This window comes from Bos mutus, chromosome 7 (genome assembly GCF_027580195.1).
Source record: "Bos mutus isolate GX-2022 chromosome 7, NWIPB_WYAK_1.1, whole genome shotgun sequence".
Classification (NCBI taxonomy): Eukaryota; Metazoa; Chordata; class Mammalia; order Artiodactyla; family Bovidae; genus Bos; species Bos mutus.
In genome coordinates, this window is record NC_091623.1 from 100,462,970 (window position 1) to 100,482,185 (window position 19,216).

At 41.9% G+C, this 19,216-nt stretch overlaps 2 protein-coding genes, 1 long non-coding RNA gene and 1 other non-coding gene across 19 annotated transcripts in view; 2 read left to right on the plus strand and 2 right to left on the minus strand.

The window, feature by feature from the left end:
- AFAP1L1 (actin filament associated protein 1 like 1) overlaps positions 1-11,214 on the plus strand; it is a 79,860-nt gene extending 68,646 nt beyond the window's left edge. For 2 of the 6 annotated variants that reach the window (XM_070374591.1, XM_070374594.1), the window contains 4 exons: positions 119-283; positions 2,194-2,372; positions 5,441-5,569; positions 6,997-10,181. In XM_070374591.1, coding sequence (XP_070230692.1) covers positions 119-283; positions 2,194-2,372; positions 5,441-5,569; positions 6,997-7,020 — 497 coding nt within the window. In that variant the 3' untranslated portion in view covers positions 7,021-10,181. Of the gene's footprint in view, positions 1-118; positions 284-2,193; positions 2,373-5,440; positions 5,570-6,996; positions 10,188-11,098 lie in introns of those variants that run through there. The other 4 variants (XR_011464843.1, XM_070374590.1, XM_070374592.1 and 1 more) reach the window with 4 other exon arrangements.
- The window catches only part of LOC138988565 (uncharacterized), a 114,671-nt gene extending 103,444 nt beyond the window's left edge, over positions 1-11,227 (minus strand). For 9 of the 11 annotated variants that reach the window (XR_011464853.1, XR_011464852.1, XR_011464848.1 and 6 more), the window contains exon 1: positions 6,924-7,017. This is a non-coding gene — a long non-coding RNA (uncharacterized lncRNA). Of the gene's footprint in view, positions 1-5,107; positions 5,157-6,923; positions 7,018-11,111 lie in introns of those variants that run through there. The other 2 variants (XR_011464850.1, XR_011464855.1) reach the window with 2 other exon arrangements.
- Positions 11,228-11,248: 21 nt separating this feature from the next.
- Positions 11,249-17,521, plus strand: GRPEL2 (GrpE like 2, mitochondrial). The gene is made up of 4 exons (XM_005895340.3): positions 11,249-11,395; positions 13,621-13,774; positions 14,865-14,946; positions 17,077-17,521. Exons 1-4 carry the CDS (start codon positions 11,322-11,324, stop codon positions 17,439-17,441), a joined length of 675 nt encoding a protein of 224 aa, XP_005895402.1. The 5' UTR covers positions 11,249-11,321; the 3' UTR covers positions 17,442-17,521.
- Positions 14,412-14,484, minus strand: TRNAW-CCA (transfer RNA tryptophan (anticodon CCA)). Its single transcript has one exon. It is a non-coding gene; the product is annotated as a tRNA-Trp (tRNA).
- Positions 17,522-19,216: the final 1,695 nt, after the last annotated feature.

Consider the following 19,216-nt stretch of genomic DNA (forward strand, 5'->3'; position numbering starts at 1 on the left):
TATGGACCTAAATATTCCCATTTTATGGACAGATTGAGGCTGAGAGAGAAGCTAGCACCACCCAAGTACTCTCACCAGAGCTCAGAATTGAGGACCTTTTCCTGCCTCATTTCTGCAGGTGCCCATCAGTATAAGTACGGTAAGAACCGAGCTGAGGAGGATGCCAGGAGGTACCTGGTAGAAAAAGAGAAGCTGGAGAAAGAGAAAGAGACAATCCGGACAGAGCTGATGGTGCTGCGGCAGGAAAAGAGGGAACTAAAGGAAGCCATTCGGAACAACCCAGGTATCTATGGGGTGTGGCCCTGAGCATATGAGGGGCTCACACTTGAGCTTTGACACCTCTCCTAGTACTAGCCACCTGGCTTCTTACCAGGAACAGGTAGGTTTCTCCTCCCCTTTCTACTCCTCCTCACCACCACCACCATCACCATCTCTCCTGACTAATGAAAGTGCCACTGATTGAGTAACTGTTTTTAGAGTGAGGGGATGAAAAAGTAACACAAATGTATATACTTAATGTGGTAAAATGAGATCTGATTTTAGAAAATTTAAAACATGAAAAACATAGTGTGCTTTAGAATCAAGGAAGAGATATCATTTTGAACCTCACATTAACTCATTATTCACAGCTATGTACTAAGGACCCAAATGTGTGAAACATTGGTCCAGGCGCTGAGAGTAATGGACAGTGACACTTCACCAGTATCCCCTTCTGAAACCCAGGACCATGACCTCGGCAGGCCCTGTATACCCTGGGCTCCTCTACGCCCCACTTTCTGCCATTTTTCTGTTGAATTCTCTCTATAGCTGCAGTTCAGCACACTTTCAGACTGAGGTTTCTGAACATGTTGCAGGGAAATGGAAGTCCTATCCTTATATAAAATATGTTCAAGGTCACATAGCCCCAAGAGAATCTGATGGAACCTATGGACCCTTTCCTAAGGGAGAAAACCCCCACAAATCACAATGTTGCAAATAATTTCAGGAGCTCAAGTGCACCCAGAGCCACAGATTGCCTAGGAATTCACAAACCTCAAACTGAGAACTTCTGGCTTAATGACTTGTTCTATGTGGTTAGGAACCAGAATCAATGGGAAGGAGACACATGAAGACAGTTTGGTTTCAATATAAAGAACTTTCTAAGAGTCAGAACTAGAGTCTGAAGCAGGTTGACTTGACTGTCCAACTTGTCCTGCTCAATTGTTTTCTATAGCATATAACTTTTTAACAGATTACTTATTGTATTTATATTGTTCTCTCTCTCACACACATACATATAAACACACAATTATAAGTTCAATAGGGCAAAGATCTTTCCCTGTTTTGTTCACTAATATATCTCAAGGGCATAGAACACGGCCTGGTACCTAACAAGCACTCAATATTTACTGAATGAATGAATAAAGAGAATCACCATTACCAGAAAACCCTCCAGTGCAACCTCTTTCAGGGCAAACAATGGAACTAATTTTTAAACCTATTAAGATGCAACACACCTCCTGACACAAGCAAACTCCTAACACAGGTTTGTTGGCTTAAACTGAATAAGCAGCAAAATCCTAGCAAGGTCTTGTGATCAGTGTAAAGCCCTGTGTTGATTCTTGGTTACAAGTCAGAAAACTTACCGGCTTAGAAATGAAAAGAAAAACATAACTGGAAACTTAAGTGATCAGGTATAGCAAAGTCCAGGAACTTAAATGATGTCACCAGGAAGCATATTCTAATTCTTGCTTCTGCCTCTCCCTACTTTGGTTTCATTCTCTGTCCCTCATGGTAGTATAAAGGCTTCACAACTCTAGCCCTCACACAGTCCACGCAACCACTCCACAAGAGAGGCTCCTCTTCCCAATGGGCCCCATAAGCACCTTAGGATTCACTTTAACCACTGTGACCAGAAAATGAGATACAATTATGGGCCAGGTCTAAGTTATATGCCAATCTCCTGAACTGGAAGTGAGGTCAACCCCATTCAATCTATAGGGAAAGAGAGGGGAATGGGGAAATGGATAGTGGGCAGATAAAGATCACAAAACCCAGCACGGAGCTAGAACTGCAGGTCCCAAGTCCATTCCTTAACCAGAAGTAAGGCTAGAAAGGCCCTCTGGGAAGGCACGTTATGGCCTGTGGGGCTGCCAAACTCCCTGATGTTTCTGGCCAGGCTCAGCTATTTCTCATAGATGTCTTTGGACACAGGGGCAAAGTTAAAGGCTCTTGAAGAGGCTCTGGCCACCCTCGAAGCTCAGTGTCGGGCAAAGGAGGAGCACCGGATCGACCTGGAGCTGCGGCTGGTGACTGTGAAGGAGCGCTTGCAGCAGTCCCTGGCAGGGGGCCCAGCCCTGGGGCTCTCCGTCAACAGCAAGAACAAGAGTGGGGTGAGCTGCTCCTTAATCCCCTCACGTGCTACAGGCTTTCGTGATCGTTCTTTGAGGGGTAGGAGCTATCCTTATTTACAAATGAGAAAGCTAAAACCCTGAGAGGGAACATGTCATAAGTGGTACACCTGTGAAGGGGACTCTTTGGAGCAAGTTCTCTGGCCTGTGTTCTCTCCACTGAAGCACCATTATTTGACTTTTTATCCTGAATGTAATCTTAGAAGTGGCCTTGGGGTTACTGATAATATACTATACTGAATAAGAACAAACTTGTATTGATAAATTACCACAGGCTAGTGCAGCATCTTAACCTGTACGATTTCACACAATCTTCATAGCAATCCAATGAGGCAATATTGTGTATTCACCCTATCTGACAGACAAGGAAACTAAGGTTCAGATGTCAAAGTACATGCTCAAGGTCACTCAGCTAAATGGGAGTTCAGTTCAGTTCAGTCGCTCAGTCGTGTCCCACTCTTTGCGACCCCATGAATCCCAGCACGCCAGGCCTCCCTGTCCTTCACCGACTCCCGGAGTTCACTCAGACGCATGTCCATCAAGTCAGTGATGCCACCCAGCCATCTCATCCTCTGTCGTCCCCTTCTCCTCCTGCCCCCAATCCCTCCCAGCATCAGAGTCTTTTCCAATGAGTCAACTCTTCACATGAGGTGGCCAAAGTACTGGAGTTTCAGCTTCAGCATCATTCCTTCCAAAGAAATCCCAGAGCTGATCTCCTTCAGAATGGACTGGCTGGATCTCCTTGCTGTCCAAGGGACTCTCCAGAGTCTTCTCCAACACCACAGTTCAAAAGCATCAATTCTTCGGCACTCAGCCTTCTTCACAGTCCAACTCTCACATCCATACATGACCACAGGAAAAACCATAGCCTTGACTAGATGGACCTTTGTTGGCAACGTAATGTCTCTGCTTTTCAATATGCTATATAGGATGGACATAACTTTCCTTCCAAGGAGTAAGTGTCTTATAATTTCATGGCTGCAGTCACCATCTGCAGTGATTTTGGAGCCCAAAAAAATAAAGTCTGACACTGTTTCCACTGTTTCCCCATCTATTTCCCATGAAGTGATGGGACCGGATGCCATGATCTTAGTTTTCTGAATGTTGAGCTTTAAGCCAACTTTTTCACTCTCTTCTTTCACTTTCATCAAGAGGCTTTTGAGTTCCTCTTCACTTTCTGCCATAAGGGTGGTGTCATCTGCATATCTGAGGTTATTGATATTTCTCCCGGCAATCTTGATTCCAGCTTGTGCTTCTTCCAGCCCAGCGCTTCTCATGATGTACTCTGCACAGAAGTTAAATAAGCAGGGTGACAATATACAACCTTGACGTACTCCTTTTCCTATTTGGAACCAGTCTGTTGTTCCATGTCCAGTTCTCACTGTTGCTTCCTGACTTGCATACAGATTTTTCAAGAGGCAGGTCAGGTGGTCTGGTATTCCCATCTCTTTCAGAATTTTCCACAGTTTATTGTGATCCACACAGTCAAGGCTTTGGCATAGTCAATAAAGCAGAAATAGATGTTTTTCTGGAACTCTCTTGCTTTTTCCATGATCCAGCGGATGTTGGCAATTTGATCTCTGGTTCCTCTGCCTTTTCTAAAACAAGCTTGAACATCAGGAAGTTCACAATTCACATATTGCTGAAGCCTGGCTTGGAGAATTTTGAGCATTACTTTACTAGCATGTGAGATGAGTGCAATTGTGCGGTAGTTTGAGCATTCTTTACAGGATCCCAAACCCAGGAAGTCTGACTCCAGAGGCTTGCTTTAGCCATTGGTACAGGCCCCCTCCTGGGATCCCCTGTGTACCAGGCCCTATCCTCAGGGCTTTGCATCCATTGCCTCTAATGCTCCCAGCAACCCTCATGCTGAATGGGATTTCTTCAGGGCCCTCAGTCTGTATCGGTGTCTCAACCCCAGCACGACTACTAGTAATTTTGTATAGGCCTTGTCATGTGCATGTAGGATGTTTAGTAGCATCCCCAGCCTCTACCCATGTGATGCCAGGAGTTCCATGCCCAGTTATGGCAACTAAAAATGTCTCCAGAAATTGCCAAACATCCCCAGGAAGGACAAAACTGTCCCCATTTGGGAACCACTGGTCTAAATTACCAACAGTCCCATCTGTTATTCTGCTTCATGGCACTTAGCCACAGTTTGTATGTACATATATACATCTGAAAAATAGTAGAAGTGCAATAAATGCTTGTCAAATTAATAAATGTTTATACCTGCTTTTAGACAAGAAAACAGTATTCCTATTGTCATCCAAGGTCAGGCCACACCTCATGATTCAGAAGCCAGAGCAGTTTCTTCTACTCCTACACTTCCTCTCCATGGGGTCATTTCCAACCTCATTTACAGAAAAGCTCAGAGGGACAAAACAATTTCCGAGAATCACAGAGGACTGGTGGAGGAGTAGAAGTGGTTCCCTCATCCCAGATGCTTCCTCCCACCAGCATGCCCTGACATTCACATTCCACAGAGCTTTTCCCTCCACTTTTGATCCTTGTGATGGCCTTTGGACAAAGTTTTCTCTAAATTCCCTACAGGCTTAACTATTGGTATGTTACATTCAAGGAACTACATCCAGCAAGATACTAAGCAATCACCTGAAAATTTTAAGGAATAAAGGCAGTGTAAAAAACGTGAAGGAATGCAGAAGAGAGGTTAAGAGACAGGACTGTGGGATTTAAATCCCAGCTGTCTCACTCACCAGCTTTATGGCCTTGAGCAGTGACTTTACCTTCTCATTTTCCTTATCTGTAAAATGTAACAATATAATAAGCATCTGCTTTAAATACTGAAAAAGCTAAATGAACTATGACAATTTATGCAATGTCTGGTGCACAGTGAGGATTCAGATATTTTAACTTTAGTAATTTTAGTCATTTAATCATAAATTTATTCCAAGGCCCTCAGGTATTTTGCACCCCTTACCCTGTTTGATGCTGACATATTTGGACAATGTCTTCTACTGGCATTCTTTGAAGGGCAGGCTGTGTGAGTACTAGACTTCACCAGTGTAACTATGTCTTGTCATCAACAGGAAACTGCAAATAAACCCCAGAACAATGTCCCAGAGCAACCTCTCCCTGTCAATTGTGTTTCCGAGTTACGGAAGAGGAGCCCATCCATCATAAACTCCAATCAAGGAAGGGTGCTACAAAAAGCCAAGGTACCATGACACTTTGGCTAATCAAAATTCAGAGACCCGGAAGCTTCCTTTCTATAGAACCTCACCAAAAACAAAAAAAACCAGCTAGTGAGAAAGACAGAGATTTGCCAATATATCCATGCAGTAAAACTCAAACTTTGCTCAGAAAGCAAGACCCTCAAATCTCCTTTGGAAGCTATTTACTCTTTCTTAATACATAATTCTACCAAGCTTTGGTTTCTGAACCTACAGTATGTCTTGAGACAAGAAAGGCCCCGTTTAATAGGTGAGGAAACTGAGTAAAGGGACTTGCCCAGGGTTACGCAGGGCATCACCGAGAGAGCTGGGATGCAAACCCATCTCTTCCAGCTCCCAGTCAACAGCTCACTCCATGAGATTGGAGTGAAACTTGGGGCCAGCTGTGTTCCAGAACTTTTTGAATTTTAGAAAGGTAATGTGGTGCATATACTATATATGATGAAAAACCCCAAGTTCTCAGGAGGTACTCTGTAAGCAAACATGTTGATAATTCTATAGCAAGACACAAACATTCACAGCACATTAAACAGACTTCAAACAACCTCATATCAGGTCAGGCCAGGCCACTGAATCTGTGCCAAAACACTTGAAAAAGATTCTGGTCTCAGAGCTGTCTGGTTTCAAAATTGAAGATAAGAAAGTGTGGACCTGAAAACAAATACCTGAGCATTAGGACAGGAGATAAGAGAAGTAACCAGCCCAAGGCCAGACCACCTAGACAAGACATCAGCAAACTTTTTCGGGAAAGGGCCAGACAGTAAATATTTGATGCTCTGTGGACCACACGGTCTCTTTCACAACCACTCACCTCTGCCATCATAGTAGGAAAGCAGTCATAGACAATATGTAAAGAAGTGGCTGACATGTCAGTGACCCAATAAAACTTTGTTTATGGACCCAACTTTGAATATCACATAAATTTCAGGTGTCGTGAAAAAAAACTTTTTTGAAATATTAAAATCTGAATACCATTCTTAGCTGATGGGTCATACAAAAATATGTAGTGAGCCAGATTTGATCCATGAGCCAGAGTTTGCTTCTCCTTGATCCTTATGGGCCACTGGATGAACTCTGGATTTTATTCTAACATAATGGAAAGTCATTGGCAAATCTGGACCAAGGAATTCTGGGGTATGAATTACATTTTTAAAAGACCATTCTGGCTACTATGTTGAAAATGGATGGGGGGATAGAGAGATCAGTTAGGAGAATTCTGACGAGAGATTAGAAAAGTTTAGTGGAGGTGATAGGAAGTAGCTGGTTTTGGAGGTAGAGAAGGACTTGCTGCTGAGGATGTGGAGGATACGGAAAAGAAAGAAATCAAGGATGTTTTTACCTTGTTTTCATCCTGCAAGTTACATCTGAATATTCAACAAACCGATTTTTTTTCCTGTTTTTCTGTTATTCAGGAATGGGAAATGAAGAAGACCTAGAAAAAAGATGAGGATTTCATCCAAAGGAAATAACACCTTGTCCATCCAAGGCGAAGCCTTTTCACAAGGAGACATCAGAAGACTGGAAGTAGCCCAAACTCTCTGGCCATCCCAAAGACCTTTATTGTCTGCATGATTATAGGGTATATGGGAAGAAAAGAAGTAGAAAAGGGAAATAGAGGGCATCCTTATAACTTTACAGAGGGTGGAAATGGGGGCGGAGGGAGACAGAAATCTCTACAGTTGTAAGGTTTTGTTGAATGTCTTTGCCTTCCTCTCTGAAGAAGAAAAATGAAAGCACATGTGAATAAGCCATTCCATCCCCTTCTCAGCATCCCATTCCCAGTCCATAGGAAAAAGGAAGGTCTTGAGGCATCAGTGGTGCAGTACAGAGAGATGGGACTTGATCATCTGACAACACCTGTGCCAAATGGATTCACACTGGGCTTTACTGACAATCTCTAGGCAAAACAGGCTGAAAAATCAATACCATTATCCCTATTCGCATGAAGTGAACAAAAACTACAGAGATTATGCAAATTCTACAATCATTCCTCATGACACAGATTCTAGAATCCCAGATTTGAGTGTTTTCAAATCAGAGATCTGGCACAGAGGAGTTTAGCAGGCCAAGAAGTTCAGCAGCTGACATATTTTAAGCTCACAGTGCTACTCAGAAACACAGGTTTCTAATGTCCACAGAATGTTGCAGGCACTGTAAGGTGGGATCATTTGCTATCAATGAAGTTCCCTACATAATGTATACGGCACTCAGGCTCTGGGAGCTATGATTACTATGATCAGATATCCAGGTGATACTCTTTATGTCTTTAACCTTACTTCGCACTTGGAGACCCACCATCCACCCTTTCAACCCTACTATCAAGTAAACCTATCACAGAAAACCAAGAGGATGGTGGCTCATTTATGCCACAGGGGTGCTAAACCGTTTATAAACATTTGATATGTTTATAGAAGAGCAGGGACCTCAAGTCCCAGGCAGTCTTCTAACTGTGCCATTCATTACTTTATCAACACTGTAGGCCCATTACAGGCCTTCACCACCTTTCCCTCCAATAAAGATAAAAATCATTTAAATGCAAAAGCTCAAAGGTTAACTCAAGGGGAAAGAAAGGAAATCCTAGAGAAGCCTCTGGACACTCTGGGCTGCACACACTTTACTTACCTAAGGCTTTACACACTTGAGCCTCACCCAAACTGTATCACCCTCTGAGGGAGCAGCAGACCAAAGCAAGTAAAATAACCTGACCAAAAGCACCCAGCTGTCAGTGGCAGAATATGAGGCTTAGGGCTGATAAGCCTGGATCCAGACAAGGCTGCTTGAGCTCCGCCTCTGCCATTTACCAGCTGTGACTTTGACCTCTGATTGTTTCACCTGTGAAAACCATGTTAACAATGCTACTCTTCTCCCAAGACTACTGGGGGGATTCAATGAGATAACACACAGGAAGCATCTTGCACACTGTCCAAGAAATAGGAAAGGTTCAGCCATAGTGGTTATTAGCTAGATAAGAAACACCTGACTCAAATTTTGCGTCCTTTCCGCTAAAGAAATGACTTTCACATGGTTTTAACAACCATTAAAGGCTAAAAGGTAACCAATCCATAATTGACATCTTTCATCCAAATTCCACCTGAGTGTCTTCAATGACAATGGAGCTCACATAAACTGCACTGCCAATGTTCTTCCTTAAAATATAGATCCTGGAATGGCACCCAGCAATTCAACTGTGTATGTGATGTGTGTCACATTCTTTCCTACAGTTATTTTTAGTTATTTTGAGTGCCTTTTCCCACCAATAGATCTTGGCTCTTTGAAGGGGTTACCCTACAAAATTAATAATTAACATTTACTGAGCACTCACCATGCATCAGGCACTGTTAGCGATGACTGGCTTACAAGACATACAACCCGTGCAGTCACAGAGGGCCCCATGCCTAGCAGGGCTCTGTGCTTGGTTTATTGCTCTGTTACCCACTCAGTAATCTTGAGCAAAGGGCTCCACACTTTACTTTTGCCTTTTATGTAGCCAAAGCTGATGCTAATTACTTCTCTAGGTATTTTCCCTTTAATCTTCACCAAAACCCTGTGAAATAGGTTCTGTTATCCCAGTTTTCACAGTTCAGGAAATGGAAGCCCAGAAAAGTTAGGTAATTTATTCAAGTCCACATTTAAGAAGTGGTGGAGTCGGCATTTGAATACATGGAGTCTGACCCTAGAATCCCCCTCCTCTTGGTTCCAAGGTTCTACTTCACTCATGTCCTCCCTCCTTCGCAGTGCAGCATTCAGAAGCACACAAGCACCTAATGAGTGGATGCAGCACACCTGGTGTAACTTAGCTACCAGACGCTTTAACAAAATGGCTACAGCGTGGATGCCACTTCTGGTTTGGTTGTTTTTCCAAAGGGTAGGGCCATGGTTCTAAGGTGGACTTGAAGCTCCATCCTCCCCAGTATTGCAAAGCGTTTAGATTATTAGATTTCTAGTATCATTGTATCCTCAGTGGGGGTCCTTGAGCAGGTTCACCAACCTCTCTGAGCCTGTTTTCTCCTATGTAAGAGAATCATGATCACTCCTTAACCCATGTTTTCCTAAGGTCAAAAGGAAACAGAAGGTTGCTGATTATAACACATTTGAGCCAGGCCTTGGACAGAATATAAGGAGACTCCAGCTTTCTCTTTATGAAACTCACAAACAAGCAGAGAAAAACTATGACTCAAACAGCTACAGTACGAACAAGCCACGCTAAGGTGAAGATTCAGAAGAAGGCACACTCCTCCTTCCTTAAAAAACTTTTTTGACATTAAGGATTATCCAGTAACTAGTCTGGCAACTCCAAGTATCCACAACTCACAACCTGTCAATTTTCCATACTAAATCTCTCTAAAATTCATCCATTTCTTCCCATCTCCACTGACACCATCCAACTTCATTAATTCATTTAACAAATACTAGAACATCTACCGGAGAAGGAAATAGCAACCCACTCCAGTATTCTTGCCTAGAGAATCCTGTGGACAGAGGGGCCTGGTGGGCTGCTGTCAACAGGGTCGCACAGAGTCAGACACGACTGAAGCAACTTTGCATGCATGCATTGGAGAAGGAAATGGCAACCCACTCCAGTATTCTTGCCTGGAGAATCCCAAGGTCAGAGGAGCCTGGTGGGGTCGCACAGAGTCAGACACGACTGAAGTGACTTAGCAGCAGCAGTACATGCTGCTGCTAAGTCACTTCAGTCGTATCTCACTCTGTGCGACCCCATAGACGGGAGCCCACCAGGCTCCCCTGCCCCTGTACTAGATGTCAGAAATCACAGCTGTGAACAAGGCAGACACTCTCATGAAGCTTACACTAAAAACAAAAACAAACTGCTGGATATACCTAAAATAGTAGTTATTTTAGATAAGGTGGTTACAAACGTCTCTCTGGTGAGGTAATCCCAGGACAGGACACACCCCTTCCCTGCATGGACCCGTCCAACAGCTCGTTTCCCCACTTCTTAGACCCAATCTCCTCCACACTACGGTCAGTGGCCCCTTAAACTCGTAATGGCACTGTAACATTCAAGTTCTTTAGACAAAAAGATTTTGAACAACTACACTAGGACACTGTTCCACTGTTTATTAAATATGAACAGACCAAAAAGAAAAAATAAAATCTCTGCCCTAATGGAGTGTACACATTAGTGAGGAGAAATTAAAAAATACACATTTCGAATCACAGTAAGTCGAGGGGGGAGGGGGAACTGACGAAAAAGACTTTGCAGATGCTGTTTCTTTCTACCTGAACCATTTGCCTTCTCTTTTCATTTACTCGTTACTCCGCTTTCAGGTCAAACGTTATTTCCCCTGGGAAAACGCCCCACACTAGGTCATATCGTATTCTAGGGTTCCGCAACGCCAAGCCCCTCGCGTTTAAATAAGGGTCATATTTTGACCTCATATGGTGTTTGCACCTTGTGTAAAACCTCATGTAAGCTCCTTGAGGGCACAAGTGTTACTCCCTGTGGTCGCCGCGTATTCCGCGCCTAGCACTGAACCCACTCCCTTGCCACAGGAAACCAACCTACCCGCGGAACACGCCAGGGACCGGAAGAGTTGCGTTGCTTAAAGACCGGGTAGGGAACTGCACAGGAGCAACCAACAAGTGGCGTTCCCATCCGGGGCCCTAAGAGAAAAAAGCCCGCGAAGGCTGCTGGGAAGCGTGGTTTTTGAAGCGAACGTAGCTCGTCATTTGGGGCAAGTGCGCATGCGCTGCTTCCGTAAGCCGAGGTGGGAACATGGCCGCCAGGCTCCTGTGGGCGGTCCGTCGGCGGATGCAGCCCCTGGCCGCCCATGCCGCGTCCGAGGGCAGGTAAGCGAGGCAGGTGGGGATTGGGAACTTGAGGACAATGAGGGACGAGCGATCTGAAGGGGCAGTTTGGGGCTGGAGGACGCGGGGACCCCTCTAGCCTCTCGGCTTCTACAACTGGGCGCTCACGGCCCCATCTTGCAGAGCGGGAAACTGAGGTTCACAGCCGCGCCTCCTTGTCTGGCCGACGTACGTTGGAAGATCCGAGGTCACGCCCTCGGAGGTGGGAATTGTTCTTCCGACTGAACTGGGGACGTGCCTTTCCCGCCCCTTTCTCCAGCTTTGGCGCTTACAGGTGACGGGATTCTTTCCTAGCACCCTGAATGAACATAATGAGGAACCAATATCTGAGCTTCACTTTTCCTGTAAGAAAAAGGAGGGCGTTGGACTTTGCCAGACGGCCCTTCCACCTGCCTTCAGGAGTTTAAGTTCTGGTTGCTGCTTTTATCATTGCAGCAGCTTTTTTTGATCACTTATCTTGCCGATTGCAGAACTATGGGTAGTTCTTTTTATTCTCCCGTTTAATTGGGGGAAACTGTGGTTTAGAAATTTTGAGTAATGTCTCCAAACTTAAATACCCATGAAGTGGTGGAATTCAGACTGAAAACCAGTCAGGGCTGTAGAATCGGCCCTTTTAATTAGTGACCAATGTTCGTTATTCTCAGGGACGATTCCCTGTTGACAGTTTCTTTACCAGAAAAAATAAAAATTGCTGAGTAGGGGGATGGATAAGGTTGGATCTCTGAAAAGTAAATTACGGTGAAATCCAAAAATTTTGCATAACTATTTGTCCCCTTTTTACCATAACACACCTGACCCAGCACTAGGATGAGAGGTTGAATTCTGGGTTTCAAGCTTTTTTCCCCTAATCTTTTTGGCAGTTTTTGGTGTAGGGAAGTGATCGGGAGCAAAATGGTTCCTTCTAATAAAATTTTTCCCCACTCCAGTTCTGAAAGAGTAGCAATTGAATGAATCCACCACAACTTCCCTCTTTCTCATGATTTGGGCCCTAGCCATGTTCCCTTCAACTGGCCCTGAGGATATTTTGACCTATTCTTAATTGGATAAATGTTGTTTTTTAGGACTTTAGGAGGAAGGATCTATTTCACCCTGTTTGATGACCACATTTTCTGAACTAAAAATTGGTAATCATGTATAATTTGACATAGGATTATAATAACTGAATTCAGGACTAGCATGAAAGATAAAAAGTAATCTTGACCACACACTTAAACTGATGGTTCCTTCTTCCCTTTCTTGAACTAAACTCCTTTACCCCTACTAAGCGTTCATTTAGATTTCACCTTAGTGGCCACTCTTCAGTATATGCCAGTTTATATAAATAAACTATTTGTTTTTAAGACCTTTTGCACCCACAGATTTTCTTGATGGTTTTACTTCAAGTTAAATTATGAGGACCCAGGAGGTGTAATGGAAACTTCCTTGAACAGGGGGTTCAAAACTGCTGCAATCCAAAATCTACAAACCCCTATTCTAAAATGTTTGTGTAAACTGAACTACATATCTATATGATCTATTTCATTCACCTGTTCACAGTCCACAACATATAGTAAATGTTTTGTAAGTTTTTGATTGATTTGATTTTACATGGTAATTTCCCAACTCATTTTCTCCTAATGCAAATTCTCTTCTATAAAAGCCTTTTACTTAGAGCTTGTAAAAGCATTACAAACTTTTTTTTCTTGTATATCAAGAAAGCTTTAGAATTCTAGGCCTTACTCCAATTTGATAAGGTACCTTTACTGGGGTTAATTTTCCCTATTTATAAAATGAGAGACTGAACCTGAACTGTATGGCTTTTTGTTTTGAATTCTTGCTTCTGGCATTGTTCTGCTGGTTCTAGGTACTATAATTTGGTGTTCTCTTGCTGACTTTTGTATCCCCACTTCCAGCTATTTCTACTGCCTGATGCTCAGTATCCTGATTCAACAGTATACTAACAATGTGATCTTGAGCAGGGCATAAGCCTCTCTGAACTTTGGTTTTCTCATCTATAAAGTAGGAATGATAATAGTATTTATCTCACATATTGTGAGATGAAAAGATGATTTAATAAAATCTTGTCAACTGTATCTGGCACTTCACAAGCACATTATAAGTGTTTGTGGTGTTATTGAAACTGAAAGCACTTTGTCTAGAGAGAGTCAATCTGGGAAGCATTCCAGTCTCTGAACTTTGTTGTAACTTTGGCTGTTTGTCATGGCTAGGGGATGGCTGCATCCTTTCAGCACTGCCACTCAGAGAACTGCTGGTGAAGACTGCAATTCTGAGGACCCCCCTGATGAACTGGGACCCTCTCTTGCAGAACGAGCCTTAAAGCTAAAAGCTGTTAAACTGGAGAAGGAAGTCCAAGATTTAACAGTAGGTAGATTTTATATTATCTGTTCATATCGTCTGAAATATATATCATATTTTCTATTATCTGTTTATGTTACCTGTAGTCACATCTCTCTGGCTTAAATATTCACATAAAGTTTTTTAAGTCAGTTTTTTAAACTGTTTCCTCTAATTAGCTCTTTACTCCCTCTTGTTAGATATACTGAGCAAAATAATCTGTAGTAGTTCAAAAACATTGCCGACTACGGATACTCATCTTTGTTCAGTTTCCTGGTGTGTCACAGGACTTAGATATCTGATATTTTGGTAGTTTCAATGGAGGTACAATCCCTGGCATGTAGTAGACACTCAGTAAATATTTGTTGAATTAATGTGGTCATTTATCATTTTATTCTGCCAATCAGACTCTATCTGGCTTAATGTGCCAGTACTGTACTGACAGATTTTGAGAAATAGAGTAATTCCAAAGCAGGACCACCCAGAAAGGGCAATGAGGTTAGAGAGTATGTCTTACGAGAATAATGAAAGGAACCAGGGATTATAAGAATGAAAGAAAAAAACACTAAAGAGGCTAAATAATTGCCTTCAAATAGATGACATATGTTTTTTAATACATATTTATTGGCTGTGCTGGGTCTTAGTTGCAGCATGTGGGATCTAGTTCCCTGACCAGGAATCGAACCTGGGTCCCTTGCATTGGGAGCATGGAGTCTTAACCACTGAACCATCAAGGAAGTCCCAAGATGACATATTTTAAAAACTTACTCTTGGTTGTCCTAGAGTTTCAGTTCAACAAAAGAAAGTTGGAGGGTGGCAGTGTTGGGTGAAGACTTCAGAAAAAGCTTTTTCTGAAGATAATGAGCTTGAAAACAGTTGTTACGGATTCAAACTGCAGCCTAAATGACAGCCTATCAGAACTGTTGTAAACAGAGATTGCTTCTCTGGGAATTTGGAGTAGCTGATACAAGATTCCTATACAACTCCTAATGTTTTTGCTTGTTTGTTTTAATAAAAATCTATACCAAGGGTAAAATTTGTAAAATAAGCAAAAAGTTTCTTTTCTACCAATAAGCATTTGTTTTCTCATCATTTTGACTTTGCTTCTGATGCTCAGGTGAGATACCAGAGAGCTGTAGCTGACAGTGAAAATATAAGAAGGCGAACCCAGAGATGTGTAGAAGATGCCAAGATATTTGGTGAGAGATTTATTAATAATAAAAATATTTTTTAGTTTAAGGGCACTTACTAGCAGTTCTGCACACTGAACTTGGCAAAAAATACATCTGGGTCCTTAACCAACCTATACTATACCCTTCCTCTATTCCATAGGCTTTCTGCGCTGCTTATTGGGAATGTTGGAAAATGAACCATTTGCTGAAATAATGTTTGCCTTTATTTTCACCAGACTTTTGTTATTTTTCAAGCATGTACAGTTTTTCTAGTGCCTGTACAGGCAATTCTGTTTAACTCTTTAATGAACAAGTGAAGTGAATCATCAAGATGTTCAGAAAAGGATCCAAAGAAAATACTAAAATTTGCTTCATCTTAGCAAAACTGGTCTATATCCAGAATGTAATAATTAACTATTAATTACCAGACAACTTTCACAACTAGAGACAAAAATCATTTGTGTTACTGTCAGTGTTCTACAGCTTGCTCAGTTACAACTCAGAGGCTCTCAGACCACATGGAATCAGATAACCCTGATGGCTGTGCTAGATCAATCTGTTTTTTCACTGATGGCGTTGAATCATCTTCTTGGTTCATTTCAAAGTCTCTCAGAAATCTTTTCCTAAATGCACCACATCTTGTTCCAAATCTGTTCATGAAACTGTTAATTGAATAACAGAGATTCAAGGGTAAAAGGTAATCTGTGATGACTTGCTATACTCACAATTTAATATGGAGCATTATACTTTTACTGCACATAGAATGGAGTGCCCGAGGGGCCCTTGGATACTATTTAGTCCAGTCTCCTCTTACAGGCAAGCTAGAAAAAGTTATTTGATGTCAGATGTAGATATGAATCCACTGATCCCTGATCCCTAATCTATTTTTCTTTCCCTTGTATCACTCATACTCCTTCCTGTTCTCTGGATTTTATCTGCTATTCATACACAAGATTCGCTCCATTCGTGTCCCATCCAACGCCGTTCCTTTGGCTTAGCCTTCTGATTCTCATTCAGTGCTTTAGATACCATGTTTCAAGACTCTGAATAAATACTAACCCTGAAATTGTATTCCTAAATAACTCAGTACTGACCCCCAAATGTGTTTCTGATATTTCATCCAAGTTTTAGTCGCATATTTCCAACTATCAGGGCTCAGCAAACTGCAGCCTTTCCATCCAGACAGTACATACCTGGGAAGTCTCTCCTCTGTCATTATCTCTCTTATTGGCTGTGTGTTTTGATACAGGGCCTTAAACTTGTCCCTGGGTTAAAACTAGATCAACAAAGTCCTTTGCCCCTTACCAGCTCCTACCAGGGCTTTTGTGTTACCACACAAAAATGATATTCCTTCATTTCTATTAAGAAAAATGAAGAATGCTGCATTGAAAGTAATGAGATTTCTCAACAACTGAGTTCACTTTTATAAAGTTTATGTGACTCTAAAAAAATTAGACAAGCTTGGTGGCCTGTCTCCAGCGGACAGAACAGAGTGATTTCCTCACAAACAATAAGATATAACTTTGTAGCAGGCATTTAGAGACTTACCTCATCTATGGAGTATATTTCTTTCCTGTTCCTGTTTAGCTAATCCTCAAGAATAAACCACTCCTTTACTCCTCCTTAGTACAGTCTTGTCAACTCCTCTTTTATTATTCCCCCATCAATGAACATCTTCTTCCTATTGAGAATGCATGCCTTAGCACAAATGAGACAGGCAGGAATTTTCAAAATATATGTAAAGGTGAGTTGTTCAGTCACTCAGTCACGTCCGACTCTTTGCACCCCATGGACTGCAGCATACCAGGCCTCCCTGTCCTTCACCCCATAGATAAAACAAGCATATAAAACTAAGTCAAGTTTTTAAAAAGACACGTTTCTGAACCTTTTGTACATAGTCTTACCTAGTTCTTGGGTTCTAACGATCTTCCCCATCTCCTAAGCGGCTTCCTAGATGTATGTGTTTTAAGAGAAATGTTGGCTCATCAGTTTGGTTGCGAGGGTAATCACTGGTGATGATCCTCGAATCCCATGTGGCAATCTTTGCATTTCCTGGGGTACCTAGTATACCAGCCACCTCTTTGAGCCTTCCCCAAACTCTGCTCTCAAGAACAGTGATTTCCTCACAAACAGTAAGAGTGTCTGGTTTCTCTGTAGGAATTCAGAGTTTCTGTAAGGATTTGGTGGAGGTTGCAGACATTTTGGAGAAGACTACAGAGTGTATTTCTGAAGAAACAGAGCCTGCGGACCAGAAGCTCACTCTGGAGAAGATCTTCCGAGGATTGTCACTTTTAGAAGCAAAGCTGAAAAGTGTGTTCGCCAAACACGGCCTGGAGAAGATGACACCCATCGGTGACAAATATGACCCTCATGAGCATGAACTCATTTGTCACGTGCCAGCTGGTGTTGGGGTGCAGCCTGGCACCGTGGCATTCGTAAGGCAAGATGGCTACAAGCTTCATGGCCGCACCATTAGACTTGCCCAGGTGGAAGTGGCAGTAGAGTCTCAGAGAAGACTATGAATGGGCCCAGAGAAACTGCATGTTCTCCCAGAGTGCAGTCACCGTGATTCCTTTATTTATTAAACTAGGTTCGTATTGTACATGAGGTACTTCATGTGATCTGTTTTGGATTTAGTCATATTGGCTTTATTTCTGAGATACTCTATTGATTTAATGTGACCTGTTTGGTCTCATCAGAAGTCTTGCCATTGGGCATTTGAACAATGTGACAAGTGTTCCTGTGGCCTTATCAAAATGTGTTGAAGAAAATTATTTTAAAATTGGTACTCTGATGACTTTCAATCCAAAATCTTTTTTAAAGGTGGAAATGAGTTGTATGTTTATGTGTTTTCAACTAAACGTTCATTTCTGGTCCCTATAACAGAAATTGAATACGATCTTGAATTTGGTGGGAAGAGGAGGTGGTAGGGATTGGTTTAACATTTGGGTACTGAAATGATAAAGCTTTATAGCTGTATGAATTTAAATCATTTGGATTGATTTTTATGCACATAGATTTTCAGAGCCTACTCTTTTCATCTTATTTTTCTTCTAACCGTCTTTTGTCCTTATAGTTTCTGCCAGGTGGACTTCATATTCACACTCATTTCCCTTTTCAAATCCCATTTACAAGGCTAAGGCCCCAGGAAAGACTTGGAAGACAGAGACTGGCAAGAAATCAAGATACCAGGTCCCTTGCAAGCAAGTCTGGCCAAGAAACCTTGTGCTTTCCTTACTGAGTTGTCTTCAAATTATTTTCAGCCTCCCTGGGTGTATAATCATTTCAGGGAAATTGAGGCAGCGCCAACAGCTAATGACCTAAACTGGTCTATGCAAGTAGTTTACCATAATTTCTCTTTCCACTGGCCCTTAAATCCTCTGCCACTTTGTCAGATTTATCTTGTGATCCATGATTAGATTATGTAGGGAGGCGGTCAGGACCAAAAAATGTTAGGTTCTTATGATTCCTCATTTCATTTAGTTATAATGGGCTTGGAGTTTTTGTTTTGGGGTTTTTTTTGGGGGGGTACTCACAATTCACTACCTCTCTTACATTAACTAGCTTTATATCCTAGTTTTTTTATCTGTCTTACGTCACATGTAAACATTTAGCTCCCCTTTTATGTACTGACCTCCTAGAGGTAATGAGCCTATGTGTATATTTTTTATTTCAGTCTTATAGATAGTGTTCTATAAAAAATTTATTCAGTAAATGAGTTAGTGAATGAATGATGTATATATCAATCGAACATTAGAAAGGAGGTCTTTATAGATATTTTAATGTTAGAAGCCGCCTTAATGATCTATTCTTACCCTTTCAGTTTCTTCAGACTATGTGTGAAAACAGTCTTTTTAGGACTGGACTCAAAGAAAAAAAACAAATCTCTAAAACTAGTAAACTAAATTTCAGTGAGAACTTAAGTAAGAAACAACTAGATATTAACTTCAGTGTTTAAGATTAAACAGTTCTATAATGAACATGCAAATATACCCCCAACAGACAATTAACTGTTGTTAGGTTTAGGTTTAAGTTACTTTCCCATAAAATAAATCCATTTCTTCTAGAATCTATGACCCCATTCTGTGGGGTGGTGAAACAGCCTCTTAGACATCATAGATAGTTCAGCACACGACACAGATGCATCCTCAAAACCATCCCCTAATGGGTACTACCACCTCCACCAGATTAGACACTTTAAAAAACAAATGCATACTTCTAAGATGCAAACAAGACTGGTGGTGAGATTTTAAAACCAGAACCTCTTGGCATTCCACTAAGTACATCCTGTAAATGT